The sequence below is a fragment of the Aotus nancymaae genome, unplaced genomic scaffold, assembly GCF_030222135.1.
Source record: "Aotus nancymaae isolate 86718 unplaced genomic scaffold, 86718_ANA_hifiasm-v0.15.2.pri h1tg000008l, whole genome shotgun sequence".
Classification (NCBI taxonomy): Eukaryota; Metazoa; Chordata; class Mammalia; order Primates; family Aotidae; genus Aotus; species Aotus nancymaae.
In genome coordinates this window covers 53,403,118-53,415,649 of record NW_026988419.1, presented here as the reverse complement: position 1 = coordinate 53,415,649, position 12,532 = coordinate 53,403,118, and the positions used below count along the sequence as shown (strand labels likewise).

Genomic DNA, 12,532 nt, shown 5'->3' with positions numbered 1-12,532 from the left:
CAGTAAATAAGTTCATTCTGTTAATATGAATGAACAGTTGGATTGCCTTAAAAATGCCATAATATATAACATAATTCAGAGGGACCATGCAGAACCTGTATTCAGGAAAACATAAACCCTCTCAAGTTTATGCAGGCTAGTTTTGATGCACCAGCTGACATTTTCTTAATTCTGTGATACTTCTGGAATAACAAAACTAACCTTCTTGAACTTGGAGGGTAAAGTTACATTATAATCATGCAGAAAGCTATTCAAACACTGAGCTTGTGGAAAAGGAAGATAACCAGTTTTGCACCTGTGCAACATCAACAAATTTTCTATGCTTTTCCAGCAAAACTTTCGTTTCTTGAGCATCATCGCCCAATCTGATGTGGGTCTTAAGCAGAGCATCCAGGAGTTCACTTAGCCATTCTACTGCCTAAACAAAAAGACATAACAATGAAGCTGGATTCAGAACTCTTCACTTATTGTACCAAAATGTCACATTTATATAGAGATTACTATTGTGATTAATGAATCCGTTAATTATAACCTAGTCTTAAAAGCTTATTTCATTCAATGATAAACTACATGAATTAATGACCTCTCATCCTCAAAATTCTTTAAATCTGAAGGCAAGACATACTAAAGAAAAGCATTCTTTTAAAATTAATAGCACATAATAAAATCATGTATTTCTGTATATAGATCCATCAGGATTGCGTTACAGATTTGTGTCACTACATAAAATCATAAATTTTCTCTAAATCAAACTGAAATGACGTTCTCTGATGATAATGACAAAAGATATCAAATTGTTTATATGGTATTGAAAATTCTCTTGCAGGCTAAAATGCAATGAGCTCCACCAGATTTTATCCTGGATGTAACTGACACCTAATCAGCAATAATAAATAATAAATGATCCCAATCTCTAGCTCAATAGAGGATTTCATTGAGAAGATTGAGTTAAATGATATCAATAAACTAGCTGGGAATACCAAAGTTTATTCTTCAATAGGATAAACTAGAATCTGACTTCAAGAATTTACTTTTTTAGAACCATGAAAAGTACACTTTTGTTTGTAGTTAAATGAAATCAATCTTCTAAGAAATGTTAACTACATAATGTAGCTGACTGGTCTTTACCTGGGCAGCATCTTCTTCACATTTAAACAACTGCACCATCTGAAGCATCTTTAACCTTCGCACATCTACCATGTCTTCACATCTAATGAACCCAAACATAAATTTAACTCATCATTTGTTTTGTTGATTACTACTATAACATCATCATTTGGCACATGTGTTTTATAGTACACTAAAATACTTAGTCCTACGCAATGGAGAATGCAAGTATTCTGTATGGTTTGTAAGAATGTTAGGGATATCTCTATAAATGTTACATCAGAACCTCAAAATACCCGAATGATACTCAATAAAAAACCCTCTTAAGGACAGCATGGATTCTGCAAAACGTTAAAGCAAAATGTAATTACAGTAGTATACTAACCCCCTCCAAAAATCTGTATTGCTGTTTAGCATTAAACAAGCTTCAAGGATAAAAGTATAATGTTTCTCAAATACAGGAAGATTTTTTTTGAGGCAAGGTCTCACTCAATCACCTAGGCTGGAGTGCAGTGGCACCATCATAGCTCAGTATAACCTCAAACTCCTGGGCTTAAATGATCCTTACACCTCAGCCTCCCAAGTAGCTGAGACTATAGGTGTGCACCACTATGCCCAGTTAAAGACATTTTGAAAAATTAATGCTTTTCATTATATTATAGTACCTAAAATAATATTCAATTCTGATTTTTTAAAAATCCTTCATCTACACTCTTAAAAACTAGATGGAGGGCTTAAAGAAACAAAAATCTCTACTGACCTCTGGGTGTAGAGAAACACAACTCAGATTATTTTTTAATCTCACTGTGGTCTGCTTGGATAACACACCAGTTAAAGTTTTAAGGCAACTTAACCTAACTTAACTCTGGTCCATTTCCTTCATTTCCATGCAATTCTGTGTACTACAGGTGGGATGGGAGACTCCCACTGCTGTCTCAAGTATCAATAACAAGTTATCCAACAGACACTGGGCTCTACTATACTTGATGTCCTTAAAAAAAAACCTTAATAATAATACAGAAGTAAGTATCACAAGGCTTTTTTAAAAAAATAAAGATGCTCTCAATAAAAGTTATAACGTTAAAATTCAACTTAGCGTAATTCCATAATGGACTGAAGGGGAGTGATGATGATAATTATTTTTTAAATCTGAAACAAAAAAACAATGTAAACCACTTTAATGATGAAGATGGTATTATACACATACTGTATTCAGGTAATAGATAATGTGTGCTGGGGAAAATATAAGCTATGGTCTCTACCATCAAGATACTCCCATTTGCAGAGATTTAATAAGTACTATTATAAAGCTATTTAAAATGTTTTATGGGATTAGGGAGGAGCAAGTGACTAACATGCCTTAGAAGTCCGAAAAGGCTTCCTAAAGTAAGTATCCCTGAGTCTTGAAGAATATGTAGAAATTCACTGAGCAGAAAATGAGGAAAGAAGTATTCTTAGTCATGGATACATGAAACAGCATGATGCTTTCAGGAAGATAAAAACAACTGTATGATTTTATGGGAATGTTACAGAAGATAAAATTATTCAAGACTGGATTATGAAGGGTCTCCTACATTATTCCAAGATGACAAACTCCATCTGAGAAAACAGGAAGTCACTGAAGGAAGTTTTATACAATTATTGTACTTTATGAAGATTACTCTTGCATACAAAAAGCTGGAGAGTAGCCAGGCCAGAGGCAGGTAAGAATTTAAGATATTGAACAGAAACGTTTGAGATTCAGAGTCAGCAGAACTTGGACATCTGAATAAGCTATAAGGGATGAGAAACGGATTTTAGGATAAATCTCAAGTTTGGTAGCTGATGGTAACTTTAACATAGGTAGGAAGTTTAAAAAGGAGAGCAAGTTTTAGGGGAAAACAATTCCAGTCTGAACATACTAGGTGATATGGTTTGGATTTGGGTTTTGGACTTGTGTCCCCACCCAAAATAACACCAAAGTGTAACCCCAATATTGGAGGAGGGGCCTGGTGGGACATGATTAGATCATGGGGGCAGATTTCCCCCTTGCTGTTCTTGTGAAAGTGAGTGAGATCTGGTTGGTTAAAAGTATGTGACACTGCCCCCTTCACTCTCTTCCTCCTCCAGCCATGTAAGACATGCCTTCTTCCCCTCTGTCTCTCGCCATGATTGAAAGTTTCCTGAGGCCTCCCCAGTCATGCTTCCTGTACAGCTCACAGAACCTCGGGTCAATTACATCTATTTTCTTCATAAATTACCCAGTCTCAGTTAGTGTTTTATAGCAACGTGAGAGCAGACTAATACAGAAAACTGGTACTGGGAGTGGGGCACTGTTATAAAGATACTTGAAAATGTGGAACTGGGCAATGGGCAGAGGTTACCACAGTTTGGAGGGTTCACAAGAAGACAGGAAGATGAGGGAAAGTTTGGAACTTACTATAGATTTGTTAAATTGTTGTGACCAAAATGCTAATAGTGATATGGACAGTGAAGTCCAGGCTGAGAGGGTCTCAGAAAGAGATGAGGAACTTATTGGGACCTGGGGCAAAGGTCACTCTTGGTATGCAGCAGCAGAGAGAATGGTAGCATTGTACCCCTGCTCTAGGGATATGTGGAACTTTGAACTTGAGAGAGGTGATTTACAGTATCTAGTGGGAGAAATTTCTAAGCAGCAAAACACTCAAGACTTCACCAAGCAGCCTATGCGTATATTTGTGAGCAAAAAGATGATCTGAGACTGGAACTTCTATTTAAAAGGGAAGCAGAGCATAAAAGTTTGGAAAATTTGCAGCCTAGTCACATGGTAGAAAAGAAAAACCCATTTCTGGGGGAGAAATTCAAGCTGGCTGCAGAAATTTGCATAAGTAAAGAAGAGCTGAATGTTCATAGCCAACACAATGGAGAAAATGCCTGGAAGGCATTTCAGAAGACTTTGTGGTAGCCCCTCCCATCACAAGCCTGGATGCCTAAGAGGGAAGAATCCTTTTGCAGCCAGGCCCAGGGCCCCGCTGACCTGCACAACCTTCGGACACTGTTCCTTGTATCCCAGCTGTTCCAGCTCCAGCATGGCTAAAAGGACCCCAGATACAGCTCGGGCCACTGCTCCAGAGAGGGTGCAAGCCATAAGCCTTAACACCAGCTTCCACGTGGTGTTAAGCCTATGGGTGCACAGAGGGCAAGAGTTGAGGCTTGGGAGCTTCTGCCTAGATTTCACAGAATGTATAGAAATGCCTGGATATCTGGGCAGAAGTCTGCTGCCTCATGGAGAACCTCTACTAGGGCAGTGTGGAGGGGAAATGTGGGGTTGGAACCCCCAAATAGAGTTCTCCTGGGGCACTGTTGAGTGGAGTTGTGAGAAGGTGGCCAACATCCTTCAGACCCCAGAATGGCAAATCCACTGACAGCTTGCACCATGGACCTGGAAAAACTGTAGGCACTCTGTGTCAGCCTGTGAAAGTAGACAAGAGGGCTGTACCCTGCAGAGACACAGGGATGGAGATGCTCAAGGCCTTGGGAGCTCACCTCTTGCATCAGTGTGGTCTGAATGTGAGACATGGAGTCAATGGAGATTATTCTAGGGCTTTAAGATTTAATGACTGCCCTCCTGGGTTTCAGACTTGCATGGGGCCTGTAGCCCCTTTGTTTTGGCCAAATTCTCCCTTTTGGAATGGGTGTGTTTACTCAATGTCTATACCTCTATTGTATCTTGGAAGTAACTAACTTGTGTTTGATTTTGCAGGTTCATAGGTGGACAGGACTTGCCTTTTTTCAGATGAGACTACGAACTGTAGACTTTCAAGTTAATGTTGAAATGCATTAAGACTTGGGGGACTGGTTGAGAAGGAATGATTACATTTTGCAATGTGAGAATAACATCAGATTTGGGAGAGACCAGGGGTGGAATAATATGGTTTGGATTTGTGTCCCCAGTCAAATCTCATGTTGAACTGTAATCCTCAATGTTGAAAGAGAGATGACATGGTTTGTCTGTGCCCCTACCCAAATCTTATCTTGAATTGTAGTTCCCATAATCTCCATATGTCATGGGAGGGACCCAGCAGGGTTAACTGAATCATAGCAGCAGTTACCTCCACGCTATTCTCATGATGGCGAGTTCTTATAAGATCGACTTGTTTTATAAGGTGTTTTCCCCCTTTTCCCTCTGCACTTCTTGCTGCTGCCATATGAAAAAGGATGTGTTTGTTTTCCCTTCCACCATGATTCTGTTTCTTGAGGCTCCCCAGCCCTGCAAAGCTGTGAGGTGAGTCAGTTAAACTTCTTTCTCTTATAAATTACCCAGTCTTGGGCATATCCTTACGGCAGTGTGAAAACGGACTAATACTAGGGGCCTTGTAGAAGGTGACTGGATCATGGGGGTGTATTTCCCTGTTGCTATTTTCATGTCAGTGAGTTCTCATGAGATCTGGTTGTTTTAAAGTGTGCAGCACCTCCCCCTTCGCTGTCTTTCTCCAGCCAAGTAAGATGTGTCTGCTTCTTCCCCTTTGCCTTCCGCTATGATTGGAAGTTTCCTGAAGTCTCTTCAGTCATGCTTCCTGTACAGCCTGTGGAAATGTAAGCCCATTAAGCCTCTTTTCTTTAAAAATTACCCAGTCTCAGGTAGTTCTTTATAGCAATGCAAGAATGGACTAATACACTAGGTTTCAGCAGTACATGAGGGCATCCAGCAAGCAACACTATGGAGGCAACTGGATTTTTGGGTCTATAGCATGCAAGAGGGTCTTGGTAAGAGCTGTAACTACTAAACCATGATCTATTAAAGAAAAGTCATTCAAGTAGTCCGAATGTCCAGGGAGACCACATAAAGGTGGGAATCTGGCCTCAGAACAAATCCTGGAAGCAGTAACTTTAGCTAGTGGCCAAGAAACTAGTGACAAAAACCAAGAAGAAACAGAGAAGGATCATTAGTGTGTTTTCAAGAAAGACAAGGTTATCATCAGGAAGTTTCAAAACGAAAGAAAAGTCAGTTGTGCCTAACACTAATCACAGTTGAGCAAGTCAGGACTAAAAGTATTCCCGAGATTTCAAGTAAGATCCAGCATTTATTAAACTGATAATGCCAGTAAGAGCAACACTGAGTGAAATAGTGAGGGTAGGAGGGTTGAAAATAAGAGGGAGTGGGGAAGTAGTATGAATGTACAAGTAAACCTATCCAAATGACTTAGCTGGGAGGAAGAAGAGCTCTAATGCTGAAAGACAAAGAGCTGAAGAGGAAGACATATCCATGTGTGTGATGATTATTTTTAAAATAGGAGAATTTAAGCATTTAAGTGAAGGGCAGGAATCAGAGTAGAGAATAGGAGTTGATGGAGTTAGGAGTCAGGAGGGTGATTAGAATCAGAGCCTAAATGGAAGATCAGCTTTGGTAACAGGAGAGCTCTATCATCCTCTGTGGAGAGGGAATAATGAGAAGTTTGTCGATATAAGGGAAGAAATTTCTGCCTCATGACTGTTTTCTCAGTGATATAGAAGCAGCTTTCTGTAAAGTTTTGTTGATGGTCTCAAAATTTTCAAGTGTGAAAAATGTCATATAACTGTGCTAGAGTGTGTATACTGCATAATTTTAATCCTTTACTTTGTATTACTTTATAGTTGCTATTGCAAAGTGAGTTTTCAAAGAATCTTTTAAATTCCTAGTTTTATAGCAAATGAAACTAAACATCACTAGTCCACTGTTAAATCCTCCTACAGCAGATATGAGAACAATGAATGTGTGACATTTTGTAAGCTTAGATGAATAGATCAATGTATAAGACAAGTTTAACAGCAACTCTAAACTAAATGAAATTTAAAAAGCAAAATTCTTCAGAAAGTTTTTTTTAAAGGAGAACAGAGTCACAGACTACATTGAGGATATAGAATATGAAGTACTTGAGTATAACTGAAATTTTTACAACCCAGTAAAAAAGGGAAAAGGTACCTAATAATTGAATAAATTATTACTATTTGTTAGTAAAATTATAACAATAATTACATTCACCAAAAACCTACTGTATGTCTACTATAGGACAGTTAAGAACTTTCTGTCTGTATACAAAATAAATAATTTATATAACTTTTCATTTTAATTATTATGTTATTTTAGTAAAAATTAATAGTCAAACTTTGCCTTTGTTTTCTAAGCTGCATATCTTCCATCACTCCTTGTATGTGGTCCACATTTTCTTTATTTTCAATGGTTACATCCTTTCCATAGGCCCAGGATGCCTGATTGGAGATCTGATCCAGGAGACCTTGACCTTTTTCACGCAAACCTTGCAATCCCACATCTAAAACAAAAGTTACTAGATTTAATCTCTTACACAACTAAGGTGCTTTCCCTCCCTCAAACAAATCGTCTCATCAGATATTGTATTTGGATCTGAAGTACAGGAGAGCTTTGTACATCAAGCCATCTTGGGATGGAATCCAAAGACTCCATCCTATGAACATCTCAAGCAATAATAAGACCCTTTAAATGTGACTCGAACGGAGGTGCTCTCTCTCATGTTAAATTCTCCCTAAAGGGAATTTTGAAAACATGGGTTTCCATAGATAATAATTACTTTAAAAAAATGAAAGCAGAAGAAAAAGTATGAAAATTTCTATTTATTTTTTCTTCCTGCTTTTATGCTAACTTTTAGAAGAACAAGGCAAATATGTTGTTTAAAAAAGCGCATAACCCTTGCAAGATTTTAAGACATTCCAGCAATGTATTATCAGTGTCAAAGGATGTTGAACATTATGACTAGCTTTTATACCATAGGAAGCAACAATTAGGGCATATTTAAAATTCTCTAAATTAGATGTGTAAAGGAACTTTTTGTTTAAGATTGTGGCTGAAGAAAATTTCTAATATTTTAAAATAAAATTCATTTGTCATATCAAATACTAAATATACATTATGCATATCATCTGTTAAAATAACAAAGGCTGGCCGGGTATGGTGGCTCATGCCTGTAATCTCAGCACTTTGGGAGGCCGAGGTGGGCAGATCACCTGAGATCAGGAGCTCAAGACCAGCCTGGCCAACATAGTGAAACCCTATCTCTACTAAAACTACCAATGCAAAAATTAGTAGGGGTGTGGTAGCAGACACCCGTGATCCCAGTTACTTAGGAAGCTGAGGCGGAGAATCACTTGAACCAAGGAGGTGGAAGTTGCAGTGAGCCAAGATTGCACCATTACACTCCAGCCTGGGCAACAGAACAAGACTCCGTCTCAAAAAATAAAATAAAATAAAAATAACAAAGTCTATAAGCAAGTAGAATGTCAGTACAAGCATGATTTTTCAAACCAATTCCCTAAAGCAATTTTCAATAATTAATTAATTTGGTTTAGTCTTGTGTAACCACTTTCTACTAGTTCTCTGCCTTAAGTTCCTGTTTCCTCTCTTCCATCTCCATTTTCCCTTTTGTTCCCCTTTTGTCCCCCTTGATACGACTCCCCACCTTTCCATTTTCACATCCTGACCTTTTAGGAAAGCTCACTGTGTTTCCTGCTGTAGAAAAATTTTAAAGGCCTTGATGTCAAATGACAGAACTAGCTTAATATAACTAGACCCCTTAATGAAACTGGACCCCCACTTCTTGGAGAGTGGGAAATCTGGCAATATTCTCAGTTTAGAGAGACAAGAACCAAAAAACCAAACCAACTATTGTTTTCACAAGGTTAGGATAAAGCAACAACAAAAATCATTGCATAAACACAATTTTGGGCATACAGGGTTTACCACAACACTTCACAGCTAATTACACTTTATGCATGCACTACAAATAACTGTTCATAGTATATGCAAGACACAGCACCTGGAGATATAGCTGGGTAAACAGGCCAGTGTAAAGGCCCAGTGAAGGGAGGAGTGACTAACAATAAAAAATAAAATTTTCAGCATAAATTATAACCCCTCAAGGGAATAGAACCTTTTTATACGATTTTTCTGTTTTTCCTGAAAATAGTAATGATTAGTTCAGTATAAGTCGACTTAATTGTCTAACCATGGTAATGATAATTAAAAAAAAAAAACACCTTATGTTTCAGCATTTTTAAAATCTGCTTACCAACACTTTTCAGCTTCTCTTCAAGCAGTTTTAAAGTTTGCTGAATCGATGCTCCATCAGCTGGTGCTACATCTACGCACAACATCCCTAATAAGCCATCCAACTGCTGAGACAACTAAAGCAGAGGGACACCAAAGAGATAACCCTGATGTAATCAGCATCTAAAGTGTTTAATGATTAATGAGGTTTATATCTAATGAGGTTATCACAATTACACTTGAAAAGACTACACTGTTACAAGACAAGGACAAATCATTAGAATACGAGTTATCTGGAAGATAGAACACACGGATGCATGCACCAGGAAGACAAAGAAGTACATCTGGGTCAGCAGAATGCAAAAAAGTATGGAGATTTCCATTTCTATCTATGTTATAAAGCATAAACATTAAGAAGCAGTCAAAAGAAAATATTCTACTAGATTGGAACACTCTTAGACAATAAAAGGTTGAATTGCATGCAGAATGACTTAAAAATAATACTTGTTTAAAAAAAAAAAAAAATCGAAGAATTTTATCTCATTATCCCCACCAGTAAATCATTCCATTGGTTCAGAAAAATAATTAGGAGGCATGCAAACCTGAAAAAAATTATGCATAGATAAGCGTTCAGATAATCTGAAGGAAAAAAATAATCAGAGTAGACACTTACATCTTGGGCAACACCATGAAATTCAAGAGCTGCCTGTAAGAGGTTTTGCCTAAATTCCAGCTGACTGGCCTGTCGATAACAAACATCACTAAGTTGTTGCTGCAGTGACTTCAGTTCCACAAGATCTTCCTCATCGCCAGCATTCAAGAGTGCTGCAATTTGCTGATTAAGTTCCACATACACTGCAAACCATTCCTGTAATCAACATGTTACAAAGTAAATTAAGGCTCAAATTAGTTCCTGGAAAAGATTACATTTTATAATTTCTCCACATAAACTAAGTAATACATGAACATTTTTCCTAAGGAAAAATTATTAAAAATTGAGGGTGGAAAGTTCCTAATCCTCAAATCCTTTCACTGTAATTCCTGGAACTCAATCCCTGACACTAGCAAAATTTAAATCCTCATCCTGGCCTCTAAATGTTCCCTTCTCTTCCTTTCTCTCCCTTCTCTTCCTTGCTCTAAGTGAAACATGTCTGCCCTCAGAGAAAGTTACCCCTGCAGTCTTCTCAACTGAGTACTGCTTTTGTTTCCACATCTGACATACTTCAAGCCTGAAGGTGGGTTTGATGGCTGCCTCACTCCTCACTACTTGCAGACCATTTCTTCTCCCTCTTTAAAAAAGACCACATCCCCTTTGAAGTGCATGCTGTTAGATTACATCCTTTCAGCTTTCTCTGTTGCATCTCCTCATCCACAGAAGGATTTAGCAAAAGTCACTGCCTTCCTCTCAGCACCAGCCTTCCTAGTGACTTCTACCACACAGGCACCCACCACCATCCTGAACCCTCAGTTCCTTGAATCCTTCCCTCACCTCCAACTATCTTGTCCTCACCTCAACTCAGCTACTTCCTCCACTGGCCATAAAAACTTGTCATCATATACTACTATGCAGCTCCAAAAGTCTCAATTTCATCAAACCCATTTTGTGACCACCAGGTACTGACTCTGCCATTCACCTCTGTTCATAGCCTCATACCTACAACCCCATGGAGTCCACCAATCTATTGACCTTTCTACATCCAGCACATTATAACCTCTGTCTTCACTTCCATCCTTGATTGAAGGATATAACCACCTCCTACCATATAACCCATGCCCATGCCTGGATTTCTTTCCTTCCATCAGAACCACCTGTTGAAGCCTCAAATCTGTTTTCTCTGCCTAATGCGTGCCTGTACCAGAGTAGCTGAATATGGGTAGATTAGAAACAACTAAGTGGATAGCTCTCTCTTTTTTCCCCTCACATCAGAAGGGTAATGTGCTATGTTGTTACAAGGTTTAGAGGGAGACACATCTCACAGGAGCGTAAACACCCATCATCATACTTAAGAACCTACAAAAGGATTGACAGGTCTCTTTTTAAAGTTATGACTAAATAATCTCAAATAGTCTTTTGCAATGCTTTTATGTTTCTCTAGTAAATTCACTTTCTCATTCTCATGATCATTTACATTTTTTTCATTATCAATCTCTAATTCCCTTCTCACCTCTTCATTCTCAGCCAAAGATCTTAATTCACTGGAAAGTTATAGGAAAACTCATCTTCCCACCAACAAATCCCCGACCCTCCATTCTTCTGCAGCACTAGCTCTGCCCTCAGTGCTGTAATAATGAGCAGCCTCTCTCTTCTTCTAAGGCCAACCACTCCACTTGTGCATGACAGCCTATCTCTGTTGCCTACACAAAGCTTTGCTCTCACAGTTATCTTCTCTCTCTCAGTTCTTCTGTCTCAACTGGATTATTTCCACCAGCATAAAAATAAGCTGTAATATAGTAAACAATAAAAGACACACTTAGGATTTGTGCATTTTACTATGCTGAAATTAAACCTCAGTCAAAACAAAATACCCTGCCTTAAAGGAGTTCACTGTACTCACTCTTCTCATTTTTCATTCTTTTTTAATCCATTCCAATCAGTATTTTGTTCTTCCCACCCTTCTGAAACCAATTTTGTCAAATTCATCAAAAATTTCCATCTTGCCAAATCCAATGGTCAATTCTCAATCTTTATTTTATTGAGCCTCTCAACAAACAGCTGCATTTGGCACAAGTAAGCACTTCCTCCTCCTTGAAATGGCCTTTTATATTGTTTTCGGAGACACACAGCTCCTTTTTGCCTTCTTTGCTGGCTCTCCTCCCTCTTTTTTGCACTTTTAAATTTAGGTTAACCCAAGGCTCAGTTTTCCAGAGGCTCTCTTTTCTTCCCACTGGGTTTGGATGACTTCACCTAGTCCCATGCCTTTAAATAGATCTATAGGCTAAGAATTACCAAATTAATCATCAGCCTTGACCCCTTCCATGAACCCCAGATACTGATACCCAGCTGCCCACTAGCCACTTCACTTGATGACTATTAGATATCTAACATCTAACCTGCTGCCAAAGACACTGATTCTCTATTCTCCCAACCTGTTCCTCTTGCAGTCTTCCCTGCCTTAGTAGCTGCTAAGGCCAAAAGGCTGATTCTCTCATCAGCAAGTCTTGCTGGCTCAACCTCATCAACTTCTATCAATTGTCACTACTTCAACTGCCTCCATCTATCAGCTTCCTGCCTTCCATTTTCATTGCTAGTCGCTGTTCCCTATTTTCCACAAAATAGCCAGTGATTTGCTTAAAATATAAATTATCTGTCCAAACGTCTCAAATAATTTCACGTAACATTTAAAATAAATTTCAAGTTTCTTTTCATGGGCTAAAAAGACATTACATGTTTTGGCCCCTGACTCCCTC

The 12,532-nt window shown here is 38.4% G+C and overlaps 1 protein-coding gene and 1 non-coding gene across 2 annotated transcripts in view; both read right to left on the bottom strand.

The window, feature by feature from the left end:
* Positions 1-12,532, bottom strand: part of SESTD1 (SEC14 and spectrin domain containing 1) — a 150,988-nt gene that overhangs the window by 26,089 nt on the left and 112,367 nt on the right. The window contains exons 11-15 of the mRNA XM_021668950.2: positions 9,798-9,992; positions 9,147-9,261; positions 7,217-7,376; positions 1,129-1,210; positions 296-418 (exon numbers count right to left, since the gene is read on the bottom strand). Of these exons, the coding sequence (XP_021524625.2) occupies positions 296-418; positions 1,129-1,210; positions 7,217-7,376; positions 9,147-9,261; positions 9,798-9,992 (675 nt within the window). The remainder of the gene's footprint in view (positions 1-295; positions 419-1,128; positions 1,211-7,216; positions 7,377-9,146; positions 9,262-9,797; positions 9,993-12,532) is intronic.
* On the bottom strand, positions 11,046-11,147 carry LOC135273766 (small nucleolar RNA U13). The gene has a single exon (XR_010341573.1). It is a non-coding gene; the product is annotated as a small nucleolar RNA U13 (small nucleolar RNA).